Genomic DNA, 16,926 nt, shown 5'->3' with positions numbered 1-16,926 from the left:
ACCTGCAGCTTTTATAGGCCATACATACGCCTCTCCATGTGCAGAAGGTTCTTCACGACAATGGTTTCATCCGCTCGACGATTCGCCCCTCTAAAAGAGAGCTTGAGGCCAGCAGCAGGCGAGCTGCCTGTGCTGCGAGGCGTCGTCTTTGACATGGATGGGACACTCTGGTGAGTCGGGCTTGTTGCACCTGGCTTTCTTCATGCGTGTAGATATACATGCTTATACACAACCGGTCCTGGTTTGAATATCGCAAGCGAGACTGACCATCCCATGTAGTGAACCCCAGACATACATGTTCTCGGACATGCGGGCAGCCCTGGGAATACCAAAGTCCACTGACATTCTGCACCACATCGAACAGCTACCGGCAGACAAGCAGCCTGCCGCCCACAATGCTATCCGCGCCATTGAGCGCAAGGCCATGGAGACACAGAAGCCTCAGCCGGGACTCAGGGCACTCATGGACTACCTCGACAGCCGATCAGTGAGGAAAGCTATCTGCACACGGAACTTTGACGTGCCCGTCAAGAATCTACTAACGAATTTCCTCGAAGGCTCGGTGTTCCACCCCATCGTGACGAGGGAGTTCAAGCCTGCAAAGCCAGATCCAGCGGGAATCCTACACATTGCACAGGAATGGGGCCTCGTCCGTGACGACGGGAATGGCGACGGCAGCGGCCTGATCATGGTGGGCGACAGTATCGACGACATGACCGCGGGACGGGAAGCTGGCGCTGCTACTGTCCTGCTCGGCAACGACGTCAACAGGGACTTGAGTCAGCATGAACATACAGATCTGGTGATTCATAGCCTGGAGGAGCTCATTGAGGTTCTTGACGCGGGTTTCCAAGGGAGAGAGATCAATGTCAAATGAAAAAAAAATCTACGCCATTGTTATGCTAGACTTGCTTTGAGAGAATCCGCCCTTCTTCACTGTGCTCAGACATTGTATGCTGGGTTCGGGGGCAGGCCGTATTGTGGCTGCCTCCGCGCGTCTCTCGCCTCTCTGGCTTCCCTCCGCGATCCATCGGGTGTTTCGTTCCGGGGGGGTGGCGGCGCCATGTGACCCGAAGGTCCCGGACGAACGGGTAGCGCAAATGTAGTGGAAGAAGTCGACCCCGAAGGTGCGTGACCGCCAGTCTCGCTGTACCCGGCAACCTTGGGTATTGAGTTGGTGGTGTTGCCGCGGAGAAGTGGCGTTCGTCCGCCGGAGCTGGTGGCGCTGCGCGTTGGTGAGCGGCTAGAGGGCGCATAGTCGCGCGTCGAGACGTACCCAGTGCCAGCAATGGGGATCTCGCCCGAGGTTGGGGTCTCAATGCTGCGTTCGTCAGGGGCAGACTCCCTGGCTTGCTGTTGCTGCTGCTGCTGCTGCTGGGTCTGCGTGGGCCACTCCTTGGAACGGAGGAGATCTTGTGTCGAGGGCGACAGCTGAGGCGCAAGGTGAGATTTGCGGTTATCGCGCTCCATCATGCCGCAAGCCCAGGCACGTAGGTCAACCGGCGTCCTCTTGGCAGCCTGCACGAAAGGTTCGCGATCCTGGATTGGTTAGCACGCCTCGAATTTCACCTATATCCCTGTCGAAACTCACATATAGATCCTGCGGCGTAGGCCGCAGGTCGGGCTCTTTGTACAGGCATTTTTGAATCATGTCCTCGAGGATACTGGGGAACGCGTCGCTCTTGGGCAGCTTTGGCGCAGGCTCGTGCACAATCTGTTGGAGAAGATCCAGGATACCAGCTGGTTCGCCGTCGCCATCTGATAATTGCTCACTGGCGGCAAAGGGGAATTTGCCGATTGCGAGCTCCATGATAGACAGACCAAAACTCCACACGTCCGACTTGACGGTGTACTTTTCACCTTGGATTCGCTCAGGTGCCATGTACGTCGATGTTCCGACAAAGGTATCGGCAATGGAGTTGACCAGTTCTCCTGACACACCAAAGTCGCAGAGCTTGATGCCACCCTGCGAATTAACGAGGATGTTGGACGGCTTGATGTCGCGGTGCATAATGTGGTGCTTGGAGTAGAGATAGGTGAGGCCACCAAGCGTCGCCTCTGCGATCTTGCCCAGGACATCGACGCGGACTGGTCCGAAAACGCGTGATACCCAGTCAAGTGAGCTTCTTTGTTAGCCAAGATACCTTGCCCATGACCAAGAGAACTTACCCAACATCCATGTGCTCCATACACATGATAACGTCGTTGTTGTGGTTCAGGAACGCTCCGTAGAAGTTGACGATATAGTCTGAATGACACCCGTGCATGATTTGCAGCTCCCTTACGATCCTCTTCCTCACCTCCCTCTTAGCCTCCACATGAATGATCTAATTCTCTTAGCGCAAGTCATTTTCCCCTAAACATGAAGTCGAAGCATACCTTGCGAGCCATGACGGTGCCTGTTGTCAGATGCCGCACTTTACTCACGGTACCACCGTTTCCAGAGCCAAGCTCACGCACCACCTCCAAGTCCTCTGGTCGCAAATCGAGTTTATATTCGATCCCAATCTCGAGTTGGCCATCTTTGCCACCGTCATCGCGGCCGCCGGCCGATTCAGCGGTCGGGGGCGGCTTGGGAGCGGCAGGTGTCAAGGCGAGGCCCTTGACATTCTTGCGCTTCATTGTGCGCGGGGCAAATCCGTCGGCCATTTTGACGGTATTGTTAAATTCGACTTGAATAGATGGAAGGGACGGAGTCGAAAGGAGGAGCCGGACTGGATGCGTTGCCTGCCAAACGCGGACTCGGGTTCCCCGCGGTTATTGGCGATGGTTTTGATAGTGACGCGAACACGGACGGAGCGTGCTCGACGAGGTGGAGATGCTCTCGCAGGAAATTCGGCAGTCGTGCTCGCAGTAGTGTTTTTTCGTCGAAGGTCAAAGGGGTCTGCAGCAGTCGTCGAGAGCGATATCGCGAGCTGCACTCGTTGTTCGAGCAACAGATGGAGCGGACAGGCGAGGGGCGCAGGCGTCAAAGACTGGTATCGGCTCTTGGATGGGAGCCGTGATGATTCCAGTTACTCTGGAGTCAAGACAATTGAGAGTCGATCGGCCGGTGCTGAGCGTAGGATCACGCTCTCTATCGTACGGTACAGGGAGAATGGATGGATGAGACAGTTCCAAGTCCCTGAGAGGTGAGTGGGGTCAACGCTAGGTACCTTAGGTAGTAATACTCCTATCCTGATCGGCCGCATCTATCAGTCACAGCGAGAACGCATGCGGTAGTCGAAACAGTGAGGGGCAATGTGCGGCCCAGGAAATTGTACGGCTCATTGCTTTATCGAACCCCCTTATTATTAGCCACCCGGGTGATTTGTCGTTACGAGAAGATGGGAAGCTGGTCATACCTTACGATCATACCTGGTATTGATCATTAGGTCCAATGCCGCCCCTGAACGAGGGGTCATTCTTAGCGACTATTCTACGCGCCCATGCTCAACCTCTAATTCCTCCACAACTGCACACTTCGGCCCTTTCAAAGTCAATGAGAAGGGCTTGATTTCCTCGCATCATGACGTTAAATATGTTTTCGCGGCCTTAATTGATGCACAGAGCATGAAGACCCTCCAGAATTCCCTGACAAGCCGCTAAATCTCCCGGCTCTGCCGTCCGCGCGCCCCCAGTGTCCATGAATCTGCCAGCTTCTGAGGTGGCCTCAGTCCCATCATCCTAGGTGAAAAGGGGTAGCATCGGAATCGGTACGGGGGCATATGTGCGGTCGTCGAATATCGGGAAAGCACCTGGCGCGACAATAATACACTTGACATGTCTCGTCCACCATGACGCGACACTTGCTATCGAGCTCATATTTCAAGCCGCCCAAAGGGGTCAGGAGTTGCACATTGCTGTGCTGCCGAGCATTGCTGTGGCGTATCTTCGACCAAGTCGTAGGCGAACACAACCCAGCTATGAGCGTCTCATAGTATATCATACACCCAGATCATATCAAAAGGTTCCTGGTACATAACGCTACTGGGCTGTGATCGTACCCCTCCTTATTATGTTTCACCTACCCTGCGTGGGAAGTTGACCGACTCTTTGGGTATTGATGAACCAAGTACGATAGCAAAGTTTGGCTATCAAAAGCGCCACGGACGGCGAACGGGGCTTGGATAGCCGAGGTCACATTGTTCATATAATTCTGGCAGTTGAACGGAGTGGATGCTCCAGGCGCAAAGTAGGCAGTCGTGCATTTGGCTGTATGGTCATCTAGAAAGCTCGAAATGCCGGTAGGCGTGAGATCGAGTGTTCTCTTGCCATCGGATAAAAATATAACGAGTCTTGACTCCAAAATGGGATTGGATCATACAAACCTGTGTGGAAGCTTAATCCCCAGAAGAGTATTTACTGATGACATTTCTCTTTCACATTGTCTTGAGGGGTTGCCAATAGTGTGGTTGTCGACTTGATGAGTAAGCCTCCGGAATCGGAAAATCTTTCACCCTTGACACCATGCACCCCTGTACTACCAACGCGACGAGGTTGGAGCTCGATGCGATTCATTATTCGAATCTTCAGAGGCGCGCGAGGCCTTCCACGATTGACTGCGCCGAAACCTACCCCGACGTCTACAACTACATCCTCTCTAAAACATTGCTCTGAGGGTTAGGTGCGCTATTTCAACGCATTTGGCTTTGTGCCAATTATAATTCGGGACCTCTCCATTTGTCCCCATCGGCAAAATGAGCACGTCTATGCGCGACCTCATTTCGGGCGAGGCCGAGCTGGATGACGAAGAGGATGATGAGTCCTTCGATGAGGAGACCGGCGAAGCCCGTGAAAGGCAGAATGGAAACATCGACGACTCCAGCGAAGAAGAGGAGGATGACGACGACGAGGAGGAAGCGCGTAAGGTATGTTCACCTCAAACGGGCTGGAGAGATGGCAGAAGCTGATTTGACTAGGTGCGCGAAGGCTTCATCGTCGACGAAGAGGAAGATGAAGAAGATGGCGAAGCGCGCCCAGCCGTCAAACGGAAACGTGAACACCGAGACCGAGAAGAGGAAGAGCGTCTCGATGACGATGACTTGGACCTCATTGGCGAGCAGTACGGAGCGCCTGTCAAAGCGAAGCCTCAGGTGAGTCAGCGCACTGATTCAGGGATGCAGAAGCTGACGATGAGTAGTCCAAGTTCAAACGCCTAAAGAGAGGATACCGCAACGACGACGACGAACCGGCAAACGAGCCCCCTGGGCTGACTGAAATCTTCTCGGACGATGACGAGGAAGGCGCTGATCAACGACCGTATGGCCGCACCACCTTCCGCCCACAAGCCGACGAATTCGACGACTTCATCGAGGAAGATTTCCCCGAAGACGAAGCCGAAAAGTTGCAACAAATAGAGGATGCCGAAGTCGCGAGACCCAGAGACCGTGGCGTGGGTGCCATTGTCGACACAGCAGGCCTCGACAAGGACGCACTGGATGACATGGAGGCCATCTTTGGCAATGGCGAAGACTACGGATGGGCGCTCGAACTGGAATATGAGGAAGAAGACCGCGAACGCGAAGAAGGGCAGATCGAACTCAAGGACGTCTTTGAGCCCAGTCAGCTCAAGGAGAAAATGTTGACGGACCACGACAACGCGATCCGTTTCACCGACGAACCCGAACGATTCCAGCTGGATCGCGAACCCTTCAAGCACCTGCAACTGTCCGACCAACAGTTCCGTGAAGAGGGCCGATGGATCACCAATCAGATTTGGCCGAAGAAGAGTCTGCCCCAGGACCTTCAAGGACCGTTTGGCCGCGCCATCAGCAAAGTCCTCGAGTTTTTCATTGTTGACGAAGTCGAGGTTCCCTACGTCTTCCAGCATCGCAAAGACTACCTTTTGCACACGACGAAGACGCGCTCCAACCGTGATGATCCTGACAGCAACGAGTTCTCTATTTCTGCGGAGAAGCTTCTGAACCAGGACGACTTGTGGAAGATTCTGGAGCTCGACATCAAGTTCCGATCTTTCGTGGACAAGCGCAACGCTCTCAATGCGTCGTACGAAAGCCTCAAGTCCCAGTTTGAGATTGACGACCCCGTCGTGGAGGAGATGAGTGCCGAGGCCTTGACCATGGAAGAGCTGCAAGATGTTCAGGACTACCTGAACTTCCGCTATTCTTCACAATTACGAGAGCTGGCTGCTGCCAAGACCCAATCACAGGTCAAGCGACCAGGTTCTAAGATGACGATTCTCGATCGTATACGCAGCTCGCGCGCTTCGGAATTTGTCAAGGCCTACGGTATCACAGCGGATCAACTGGCGAAGAATGCGCTGCGACAAGGCAAGAAGGTTGCACCGGATGATGTCGCCAATTACCCCATGGAACTGGCTGACGATCTGCTCGACAACACCTTTGACACTGGCGAAGCTGTCATGAATGCTGCCCGTCAACTCTACTCGGAGGAGCTGTTTGCCAGTCCGCGGATGCGGAAGCATTTCAGAACGTCATTCTACCAAGCTGCAGAGATTAGCTGCAAACGCACAGAGAAGGGTCTACGACGTATCGATGATTCACATCCATACTACGAGATCAAGTATATCCAGAATCAAGGTGTAGCTGATCTAGTCCAACAACCTGAGCTGTTCTTGAAGATGATGAAGGCTGAGGAAGAAGGCTTTGTTGACATCAAGGTCGAGATGCCACGGCGGTACGACTTTCGAAGGCAACTGTACCAGGAATTTGAGTCAGAAAATTTCAGTGACCGTGCCGAGCAGTGGCGTGACGAGCGCAGACGGGTCCTGGATCTTGCCTACCCCAAGCTCGAGAGAATCACAGCGAGGAGCGTCAAGGAGGTTGTCCGCTCGTTCTGCCAAGACGAGCTGCTGCGAATAGTGCGCGAGGAGTACTCGAAACGCCTGGATCAAGCGCCCTACAAGCCCAAGGGCATGATTCTGGGGACAGCACCGCGAGTTTTGGCACTAACGAACGGGATGGGAGACCCTGGTCGCGACCCCATTTTCTGGGCGTGGGTGGACGACGACGGCCGCGTGCTGGAGCACGGCAAGTTTGTCAACCTTGCGAGAGACGAGGCACAGCGTGACGAGTTTGTGGATCTCGTGGAGCGCCGGCGTCCCGATGTCATTGCCTGCTGTGGCTGGTCAGCCAACTCGAACAAGATGGTGCGGGACCTCGATGGCCTGGTTCGTGAGAAGAACTTGTTAGGCACTGAATTTGAGGATCCCGACACGGGCGAGTGGAGAAGCGAGCCACTGGAGGTCATGGTGGTGAACGATGAGGTCGCGAGGCTGTATAAGGACAGCAAACGTGGGCATGCCGAGCATCCTTCGTTGAATCCATTCACCCGCTACTGCGTGGGGCTGGCCCGGTACATGCAGAACCCTATGAAGGAGTATGCTGCCCTGGGCAAGGACGTCTCGTCCCTGCTCTTCCACCCATGTCAGAACTTGCTGCCGCAAGACAAGGTTGACAAATACCTTGAGTCTGCCATGGTCGACATGGTGAACCTGTGCGGTGTCAACATCAACGAGGCCATGTCTGACACGTACATCGCCAACCTGCTCCCGTTTGTCGCTGGCCTGGGTCCCAGAAAAGCGACGAGTGTGATCAAGGCTATCAACACTAATGGCGGGAGTGTCAACACCAGGGATGAGCTAGTCGGCGATATTGACAGTGGCAAGGTTCCCGTCGTCGGTCCCAGGGTGTGGAACAACTGTGCCAGTTTCCTGTACATTGAGTACGATCAGACAAATCCATCGTCGGATCCTCTCGACAACACTCGTGTCCACCCCGAGGACTACGAGCTGGGTCGTAAAATGGCGGCTGATGCGCTCGAGCTCGATGAGGAAGATGTGAAGGCCGAGGTGGACGAGAACGGCTCGGGTGCCATTGTCCGCAAACTGTTCAAGCAGGATGAACAAGACAAGGTTAACGAGCTTGTTCTTGAAGAATACGCCGAGCAGTTGGAGACCAATTACCAGCAACGAAAGCGTGCCACGCTCGAGACCATCCGTGCTGAGCTCCAAGCGCCCTACGAAGAGCTGCGCAGAAATTTCGCCACACTGAGCACGGCTGACATCTTCACGACGTTCACAGGCGAGACAGCCCGAACCTTGTGCGATGGCATGATTGTCCCTGTCAATATCCGTGTGGTGAAGGATGATTTCGCCATTGCCCGACTGGATTGCGGCATCGAGGGTCGTCTCGAGTCTCACGAGGTCACCAACCGTGCGTCCCTCAAGGACGTACTCAGTGTCGGCCAGACAGCCCAGGCCAAGATCCTGGAGATCAACTACAAGGAATTTGTCACTAAGCTGTCGATGCGTGAGGACACGCTGCGGATACCATTCCGCCGTCCGATCAACCACGGACGTGATGGGTGGGACTACGACCTGGAAGCCGCCGACAAGGAGGACATGCGTGAGAAGGACAAGCACACAGGCCGCGTACAGCGTGTCGTGAAGCATCCCAACTTTCACCCGTTCAACTCGCGGCAAGCCGAGGAGTACCTAGGCTCCAAGTCGATTGGAGACGTGGTCATCCGTCCCTCGTCCAAGGGCAACGACCATCTGGCGGTCACGTGGAAGGTGGCCGATGGTGTCTTCCAACACATCAACGTGCTCGAGATGCAGAAGGAGAACGAGTTCTCTGTGGGCAAGCTGTTGCGCATTGACGGCAAATACACCTACAGCGATCTCGACGAGTTGATTGTCGAGCACGTCAAGGCCATGGCACGCAAGGCAGAGGAGCTGATGCGTCACGACAAATTCCAGAACCGGTCGCGGGGCGAGACAGGTACGTATGCTAATGGAAATTTGCAAGAAGAAGCGGGCGCAATGCTAACAACATACAGAGAAATGGCTCACGACCTACATTGACGCCAACCCCAACCGTTCGACATACGCGTTCTGCGTGGACACGAAGCACCCGGGCTACTTCTGGCTCGTGTTCAAGGCGAGCAGGACCGCCCAGTGTGTGGGCTTGCCTGTCAAGGTCATCCCCCAGGCCTACGAGCTCATGAAGTACCAGTACCCGGATATGCGTGCGCTCACCAACGGATTCAAGTTGCGTTTTCAGAACGAGTTCTCCACGATGGGTGGAAAGTAGGGAGATTGTTGTCCTGTTTTGATATGGGTTTCAGGGGTTGACGGGGACAATGTACCAAGAGTGGCGTTCAAAGAGGTTCACGTATTTTATTCACAAACATCAGCATGATGCAGAGGCGAGCGATGGCTGGGTAATGGAAATCGACCTGGCTGCCCCTTGCTCCATTTGACGCCAAGCCCGCCAGCTGATGTTCGACTAATTGTTAGATAGCTAGTACCACGAGGTCTTTCTTGTCAATGTTCTGGGGGTTCCGGACTGCGGGTACCTTGCATAGCTCTCTCGCCAAGTGATCATCCCCATCTCGTCCCGGCTTCGGGGGTTATGACAGACAATGGCGATATCGGAACCCGTGGCTCACTATCCAATGCTAGGACGGTTTAGTCGGTGCTCGTGATCAATCTCACCGAACCCAGCAGAATCTCTGGTGGCAGCAAGCCAGTGGGTCGACCTACCCTGAAAAGTATGGGGTACCCCGCAATGGTGCGTTGCGGAGGGTCTCCATGGATCCAGCAAACGTCATCAGCTCTTGTCTCTCTGCATGGTGGTTCGACTGCAGTTGATCAGGCTCTTCCGTGGAAAAAGCCAATGCGGCTTCGGTCTGCCGTATCGGATGGGAAGGGGAAGCCCGTCAACGCAGGTACCGGAGCATGCCATGACTCTGTGCTGTGTGGAGCCCGAAGCGGAGCTGCTTGATTCTGGGTGATTCTGACGAAAGGTCACGCGATGAACGCGACATCACCTCACGGCTCCAGCTCTACCGTCTACGTACACCGTACATACGTAGATAGGGCCCCTCTCACGTTTTATGCTCCCAGGGACTCTTGCCGTGCCAATTGGCCGATCTCATTGGCTGTTTTCGAGCCGCAGCGTAGGTCGTGCGCTATCCGGCCAGAGTATAAGACGCTTCCCGTCTGCCACACCCTCGCTGGTCTCGTTTGCGTACCACAGACAATCACTCGCTCTTCTCATCTATTCCATCACCTTGAGAGACGTCAATCGAATAATTCAACTTCATCCAGCGGTCATCGAGACAGGCACCACAATTGCCTTTGGTTTTCCACGAGTACTCCACGCCCAGCGAGCCTCCAAACAGACACTTGCCCGTGCTCCTGATAAGAGAACCGCCTTTCTGGGTTGCAACCTCGAGCTTCCCCTCAGCTCCATTCCACCTCAACAGTAAGCTACCAAATCTACACCATACCTATCAACCCTCCCCCCGCATCAGCCTTTCGGTTCCCTCTTCCTTTCCTTCATCCATCTACCGATCCATTCATTCATCTAACGCGCTCTCATCAAGCAAGCCATCTCCTTCCCATCAGTGCGATCATCCTCATGCCGTTCTCTAATGTGCATATCTCTCTAACGTGACGACAGTGACACGCTCTCACAAGGCAAACGATCGTGACCACAAGGGCATCGCCGAGGGCACCGCGCTGCCCGTCGAGGCGATGCCCAAGTTCTTTGCCAAGAGCGGCTTTGCGGACGTAGACCCCAAGAAGATCAAGAAGGACGGTGGTGGTCGAGGCAACTGGTACGTCCCCCCTCTCTTCTCTCACTCAGCCGAGCTGGCCCACTTCCAGCATCCACGCAACAGTGACTGACTTGACATGTGCACAACAACAGGGGTAGTTATGGCGACGACATTGCCAACGAGAACTTCACCTTTGTCAACCCCCGCCGCCGCTCCAACAGCTTCTCCATGTCCCACCACGTCAACGACTTCAAGACAAAGTTCGAGGTCCACGAGCCCGAGCCCGTCTTTGAGGAGGCGCTCCACGGCCCCATGCAGGATGGCGAGAATCTGGCCAAGACAGATTCCTCAGAGAGCGGGCGATCCACGGACTAGATCCTCGCCTGCGGTCCCCCTAGACCCCGCGTAGTGACTTCAAATGAGAGACATGGCATGTATTGGCATTGTGAGGAGGATTAGCAAAGGGGCAAGGGAATCTGTATCATTGTATCATCACGTATTCAGCCACCAAGGCTACGAACTAGCTATGAATGGAACTCGATGCGAAATCGAGACCTCTTTTCTTTTTTGTCAAATCACTCGTCTATCTATCTAGGGTGCTTCCATCGCCGACTTTTGACCACAGTGCCCTTCAAGTTGTGTCGGGCACATTTACCCGGTGATCTACGCTGCGGGTTTCAACACTCACTTCTGGATAGCTCACTCACAGGTCATCTTCGATGGGCTACATGATGGATACGTAACTTTGCGTCTTCATGCCGCAGTTGCAGATCAATGCCACCACCATCTCGTACTAATACCCACAAACACCGCCGGGCCTCTAGTCCCTCGTCTTGTCATATCCCATCAGAGGCTGACTTCCACGGAGATGATGCCGTGACACCACTCGTGTCCGATCCCCAACAAGACTGTATTGCTATCAACAAAACCGCCCCTATATCACCGATTAAGCTGCGCCGAACATCTCGTTCCATATAAGACCAGAGCAAAAGCAAAACGCCAGGTCGCTCACGAGGGGAGGGCCCCGACTCCAATGCAGCTGGCGAGTCAGGAGCTTCAGTAGCGGAAAAGGGGGAGGGGGTGTGAGGGGACGGCCATCACTCTGACGTGCGTGGGTCACACGGACGGATTCTTGACGGAAATGCTTTCTGCCTGTCTCTCCTCATTCCCACGGATCGGATCTCACAAAAGGTACGAGGTGTAAAGCAAATATCGTTCATTCATACATCATCAAAAACTACCCCTTTATGCCTTTGACGTGTTCGCTGACGCCGACGCTGTGGTTGTGGTCTTGGCCTTTCGCCTCGCCGGCTGATAAACGTCGTTAAAGTTCATGGCTACGCCCAGGAACCTCATGTCCACATCAGGCTGGTACGCCAGATCGCCCAGTAGCAGCTGTAACCTGGTGCGGAAGGACGACCCTAGATGCCGTAGCCGTTCTTGTAATGCTGGGAACTCGGACGCCACGCTGGTCGAGCCGGAGAAGTGGTCATCCTCCTGGCGCTCCAGCGTGCTCCGGACATCGGCCTCCTGACGACGTGTAAAGTCCGACACGGACCAGCTGTAGAGGCCGTCAACCGAGTCGCGGTAGTTGAGCATGAAGCGGAGTATGTCGCCTAGTTGGGCGAGGTACGATGTCCGATCATCATCGTCAGCCGTGCCGTGAACGCGCCTCTTCGGGCCTAGGAGACCCTTGTGCGTAATGTCGTTGAGATAGGCTGTGTGCGCCTTGATCAGATCGTCGAGTGTGCAATCCTCCTTGGTGATGCGCTTCTGTAGCTCGCCCCATGAGGATTCAATGACCTCGAACAGAATGTAGTACTGCAGCTGCCCAACAAAGTGTATCATCTCAGCCAGTGTGCCGCGCGTCGACTTCCACGTCCGTGCCACCGTTTCGTCGCTGCTTTGGAGCACGCCGCGCGCCCCTGTCATGCACTTGCGCCAAGTCGTCAGCAGTGCGAACTCGACACGCTTGATACGCCACAGGAAGTTGAAGACTTTGAGGTACTGTCGGTTGCCCCATTCCGTCACCACAACATCAACTGGTGCGTCAATCTTGTATTCGAGCGTGAAGCAATCCCACCCAATATCACCGTGCGAGAGTTGCAGCATCCGAGCATCGAGGCGCCGCAGGACTTCGGGCGAATCATGCTGTGCGTTTGATCCACGGATAGCGTGCTCCAATTGCGCTGTCAGGGTGTGTCGATACTGTGCGCCGGCCGGGCGGTCCAGGTTGGGCGCCAAAGACTCCATGAGAAGAGCGATGAAGTCGCCTTGCCCCAGCAGAATATAGTTCTTGAGGGCTTGCAAGTGCTCAAAGAGATGGAACTTGTCGGCCATCAGGTGTATCAGTCGCTTCATGGTCGTCTTATGCGCCTCGTCTATCCACGCCTCGAGCGTCGTGGTGTCGCCGTACCTCAACTCTTTCGAGGCATCTTTGGAGTAGTTCTCGACCCACAGAGAGTCGTTGCAACTATGCCTGACAAAGTTGAGAGACTTGCCGATGAGAAAGACCTTTTGCGCAAAGTCTTGGGTGATGATGCTCGGGACCATCTCCTTGTCGATTTCGAATCTGTCCTCCCAGACATTGCCATTCCCCTTGCCTTTTGGATCCGCATTTGGAGCCTGCTCTCTGACGAAGAACTCCAGATATGGATCGGACAGTTCGCCGTCGTAGATCCAATGCCGGAGGAATTCGTAGAATGGGCGCGTAAAGCTGCCTAACAACCGCTCGGCAAAGGCGGCCACCACTGGATCACCGTGTGACGACGAGAACCCGTGAATCAAAGAGATTAGCTGACCGCCCTTTTTGTTTTCCGACTCTTCGGCAATGAGGCACAAAAGTCTCAGGCCCATGGTAGCTTCCCTTGTCCAGACCACACACCGCTTCAGGGTGACCCCAGCTTTGCCGATACCGCCCCTAGGGGCGGAATCATCAATGACAGCAAGAGCCCTGCGTATTTGTCCCTCCAAAGTCGCGATGAGGGTCAAATAGGCCCTGAGCTCACCACCAACAGCAGCACGAAGGCTCTGGCCCAAGAGTCCCTTTGCTTGACTTTTGCAGAAAGAGTCGAGCCGACGGTATAGAAGCGATGGCTCGGCGAGGGTGTGCAGAAGTGACACAATTGGGAGTGGGAGGGTCGGAGGCAGCTGCAGTGTATCTTGCTTTGTGAAGGGGAGAGTCGTCGAGGAAACGCCCTGAAACGTGAAAGGAAGATCTCGTAGGATCGCAGTCTCGGGTGGATCGATGTCTGTGTAATTGTTGGCGAGGAGCGTCGATTTCAAGGATACGTCGCGCTTCGGTGTGCCAGGCACAGCATCAGGTTGCGCTGGTTTTAGATCTGCTTCCTTCTGCGAGAACTTTTCGAGGCCCTGTTGCTGGAACGCTTCTCTGAATTGTCCTTCGTCTGTCTTTGGCAGTGGACCCTGGGCCCTCGTGCTTTCGCGTCCATGTCGCCGGAGCGCATCTCTACTGATTGCCTCGCGGTAGTTGGGCGCCGAAGGCTTGATGGGACTGAGAGGGAGAGGTTCGCTTGGATCCGGCGAATCGGCGAGCTGATACAGCATGTACAGAATGGCCCATTTATTTTCAAGTACGGGTAGCGACAAGAGCTTCGAGTACAGGTTCGAGAATTGGAGTGCCTGGTTGGGATCGGTTTTGATCAGTTTGCGCTTGATCAAATCAGAGGCATGGTTGACGTCCGCTACAACAGCGGGGGAGGCAGGGCTTTCCCATTAGTACAGTCCAGAGATTCCCAATGAGGAGACATACTTGTTGTCTATCAAAGATTTGGCGAGCTCGAAGCAGGTGTCATGGTGCTGCTGCGCGGCCTGGTCGTCTTGGGCAGGATCTCGAGGGACGATGTGCGCAATCAAGTTGTCAATGGCGTTGGAAATACGATCGGGAGGCATGGCTGCATCCTCGCGATGCGCGCTTACCGCAAAGATTTGCGGTCCCAAGGAGACACTTTTGACAAGCGCAAAGGCAAAGACAGAAGCTTGTTGTTGAATCAAGATCCAAGTCTAGACGCGGTTGCGGCCTGGAGACGCGATCTGAGGGGCTTCGAGGTCTCGTTACCGGGTTGGGCGCGCAGGTAGCGGGTACTTCTCATAGCACGCAACTCAGGTACGGAGAAGAGTACCCTAGACTTCTCCAACTTGCATCCTCAAGTCGGCCGAGCGCCAAATTTCCAACGCTCAGGCACCTGCATCTGCACGACTGACCTCAATCCATCAAGGGCGCAATACGTCGCCATCGACTCGCACGCGCCAACCCGTTCAAACCATCGCATCAACCCAATTGATCGAGTCGCCTGGCTCTAGATTACCAGGGACCTGTATCTCATGCACCATATTCCGCCTTTATAGCCGCCCTGCCGAGCCCGGCCGCGACGACGCGACACACGCTGGCCGTCGCTAACCTCGGATTGTCGATCTTTGAGGCTACGGGCACAATTGCATACCTCACGAATCCTGCCAACTTCCTCGACACGGCCTCAAGATGCCTGATATAGATCCATCGGCTCTGAGCCGCCCTTCAATAAGCATTGGAACGCCTACACTATCGTCCAAGGCGCTGTCGGCAACAGGCGGCTTGTCCAAACCCAAGTCGAGTCAAATCATCCCCACGCGCATAGATCTAGAACCATATTATGCGGCGATCAAGACTGAGATCCCTTCGGAAAAATGGACCCTATACAAGGAAACGGTCGCCAACTTGGCATATGGTAGTTGCCTTTTCGCCAGAAGGATGAACCTTTCCACTAATGAGCTCCAGGTCGCCTAAATCAATCCGAGTTCTCTGCGATCATCGACCCCTTGATACAAAGTCCCAATGGCGAAAAAGTACATCACCACAACCGCCTGATCATGGCCATGATTGCCAATGTATCGAGGGAGGTACCAGATCCTGGACAGGCTGCGTGGGTCAGCGCCAACGACAAGCCCACCGCTCCTCAGGGCAGCAAACCTGTCACCGGCGATGCAGCGGAAAGACTTCTGAAAGGCGGCGTGATGCAATTGCCAGCCAGAGACAGACGGCGCATCAAAGACTTATCACACAATGATGTGAGTATTGGCGTGCTTGAATCTTGGACTAGCTAACGGGTGCAGTTCGAGCCCCAGCAAGAGTTAGCCAATGTATTCTCAGATATCAGGCGCAAGCCAGCGCCAGCTCCCGAGCTTGCGCAGAGCGCGACAGGCGTCATGTCCAACATGAGTAAGCACCATTGCCTGACGAAGTGACGCAGATAAACTGACCATGCAGACTTTGATATCGAGATTAGAAAGCGGTACAATGCGCCCCTCGCCATTGAATCGGGCGAGTTCCCGGATAGTAATGTGGTGAGCGGCCGCATGCTCCCATTGTGCTACGAGGCCGGTCTGGCAAGTGGCCATTCCCCCGAGGCACCTCAGCTTCTCACCGTGGCGGTGGAAACCTTCATCAAAGAGAATCTAGCAACAATCTTCAGCCGCACGCGAAGTAATGGACCCGGCGATGCCGGCAACGCCGGCTTCGGCGTGGGAATCAATTGGATCCAAACGGCACAATATTCGAAGCAGCTCCATCTCGAGGAGAATCTTGCGCAGAACGGGAGATTGACCAGGGATAAAAACGGTCTTCTGCCGGTGGAGGCGAAGGCAGCGAGCGAGCGCGGCCCCTTGACTGTTGCCGATCTTCGCCTCGCAATTGAGGTGGGCGAAACAGGGTTCTCCCACTTCCCTGCCTTGCGGACACAAATCTTGCAAGGTTATCGCGAGGGCGAACTCGAAAATTACAACGAATATTCCTACGTCTCTGGACACGAGACTACGGACCAAGCGGACGAATACGTCCCAGCACTGGTCAATGGCGAGGCAGATGCCCCCGTGCTTAATGGGATGGGAGAACCCATGGACGTCGACACTACTCTGGAGTGGGAAGGCGCCGAGGATGGCGACATTGACTTGCTGGACAATGTGCTCGATCAGATATTGGTTGGCACGTAAGCGCCCAAGACACAGGTTTCAGTTGTGCGCAACTGCAAAACCATCCCACAACAAACGCCTTTCATGCGCGCGAGAACGCATAAGAAGCGCACATGGCACCGATTCTGAGCGATCGGTGCGCACCCTTCTGGACTTCCGCCTATCCTCAAAGATGCCATTGAGGCCCCCTTCCATGAGCACTTCATCGTCGCTCAGCCATGGTCGACAGACCTGAGCTGCCCTGCTATATCGATTATGCAGCCGGGTGACTCGGCGATGGTCATGAGGGCAGGCCCAAGGAAGCGTTGGGCAGCCCATTTGTTACTGCACCCCCTCCGCAGGCACGTCGACATGCAGCGTCCCTCAGGTGGCAGCTTGCACGCACGAGCGGCGCCAGCAGTCAAAGGCCAGCCAGCGGGGCTTGATTCTTTG

At 54.8% G+C, this 16,926-nt stretch overlaps 6 protein-coding genes across 6 annotated transcripts; 4 read left to right on the top strand and 2 right to left on the bottom strand.

The window, feature by feature from the left end:
• Positions 1–60: 60 nt before the first annotated feature.
• J7T54_003475 (putative uncharacterized hydrolase-like protein) lies at positions 61–877 on the top strand (the record flags this gene model as incomplete). The annotated part of the gene is made up of 2 exons (XM_051505749.1): positions 61–170; positions 280–877. The coding sequence occupies 2 exons, from the start codon at positions 61–63 to the stop codon at positions 875–877; spliced, it is 708 nt and encodes a 235-aa protein (XP_051362912.1).
• Positions 878–942: 65 nt separating this feature from the next.
• J7T54_003474 (Dual specificity protein kinase-like protein) lies at positions 943–2,649 on the bottom strand (the record flags this gene model as incomplete). Its single annotated transcript, XM_051505748.1, has 4 exons — positions 943–1,539; positions 1,592–2,126; positions 2,170–2,327; positions 2,380–2,649. The coding sequence occupies 4 exons, from the start codon at positions 2,647–2,649 to the stop codon at positions 943–945; spliced, it is 1,560 nt and encodes a 519-aa protein (XP_051362911.1).
• Positions 2,650–4,679: 2,030 nt separating this feature from the next.
• Positions 4,680–9,056, top strand: J7T54_003473 (Transcription elongation factor-like protein; the record flags this gene model as incomplete). Its single annotated transcript, XM_051505746.1, has 4 exons — positions 4,680–4,850; positions 4,902–5,075; positions 5,123–8,744; positions 8,803–9,056. 4 exons carry the CDS (start codon positions 4,680–4,682, stop codon positions 9,054–9,056), a joined length of 4,221 nt encoding a protein of 1,406 aa, XP_051362910.1.
• Positions 9,057–9,641: 585 nt separating this feature from the next.
• On the top strand, positions 9,642–10,902 carry J7T54_003472 (STF2-like protein; the record flags this gene model as incomplete). Its single annotated transcript, XM_051505745.1, has 3 exons — positions 9,642–9,693; positions 10,431–10,587; positions 10,680–10,902. The coding sequence occupies 3 exons, from the start codon at positions 9,642–9,644 to the stop codon at positions 10,900–10,902; spliced, it is 432 nt and encodes a 143-aa protein (XP_051362909.1).
• An 870-nt stretch (positions 10,903–11,772) lies between these two features.
• Positions 11,773–14,439, bottom strand: J7T54_003471 (Spindle pole body component-like protein; the record flags this gene model as incomplete). The annotated part of the gene is made up of 2 exons (XM_051505744.1): positions 11,773–14,254; positions 14,300–14,439. 2 exons carry the CDS (start codon positions 14,437–14,439, stop codon positions 11,773–11,775), a joined length of 2,622 nt encoding a protein of 873 aa, XP_051362908.1.
• A 957-nt stretch (positions 14,440–15,396) lies between these two features.
• J7T54_003470 (Transcriptional coactivator-like protein) lies at positions 15,397–16,515 on the top strand (the record flags this gene model as incomplete). The annotated part of the gene is made up of 3 exons (XM_051505743.1): positions 15,397–15,594; positions 15,640–15,745; positions 15,794–16,515. The coding sequence occupies 3 exons, from the start codon at positions 15,397–15,399 to the stop codon at positions 16,513–16,515; spliced, it is 1,026 nt and encodes a 341-aa protein (XP_051362907.1).
• Positions 16,516–16,926: the final 411 nt, after the last annotated feature.

Source organism: Emericellopsis cladophorae (genome assembly GCF_022114955.1).
Source record: "Emericellopsis cladophorae strain MUM 19.33 chromosome Unknown NODE_16_length_390664_cov_118_533041, whole genome shotgun sequence".
Classification (NCBI taxonomy): domain Eukaryota; kingdom Fungi; phylum Ascomycota; class Sordariomycetes; order Hypocreales; family Bionectriaceae; genus Emericellopsis; species Emericellopsis cladophorae.
The sequence above is the reverse complement of the archived record's forward strand: the minus strand, read 5'-3'. Positions and strand labels throughout refer to the sequence as shown.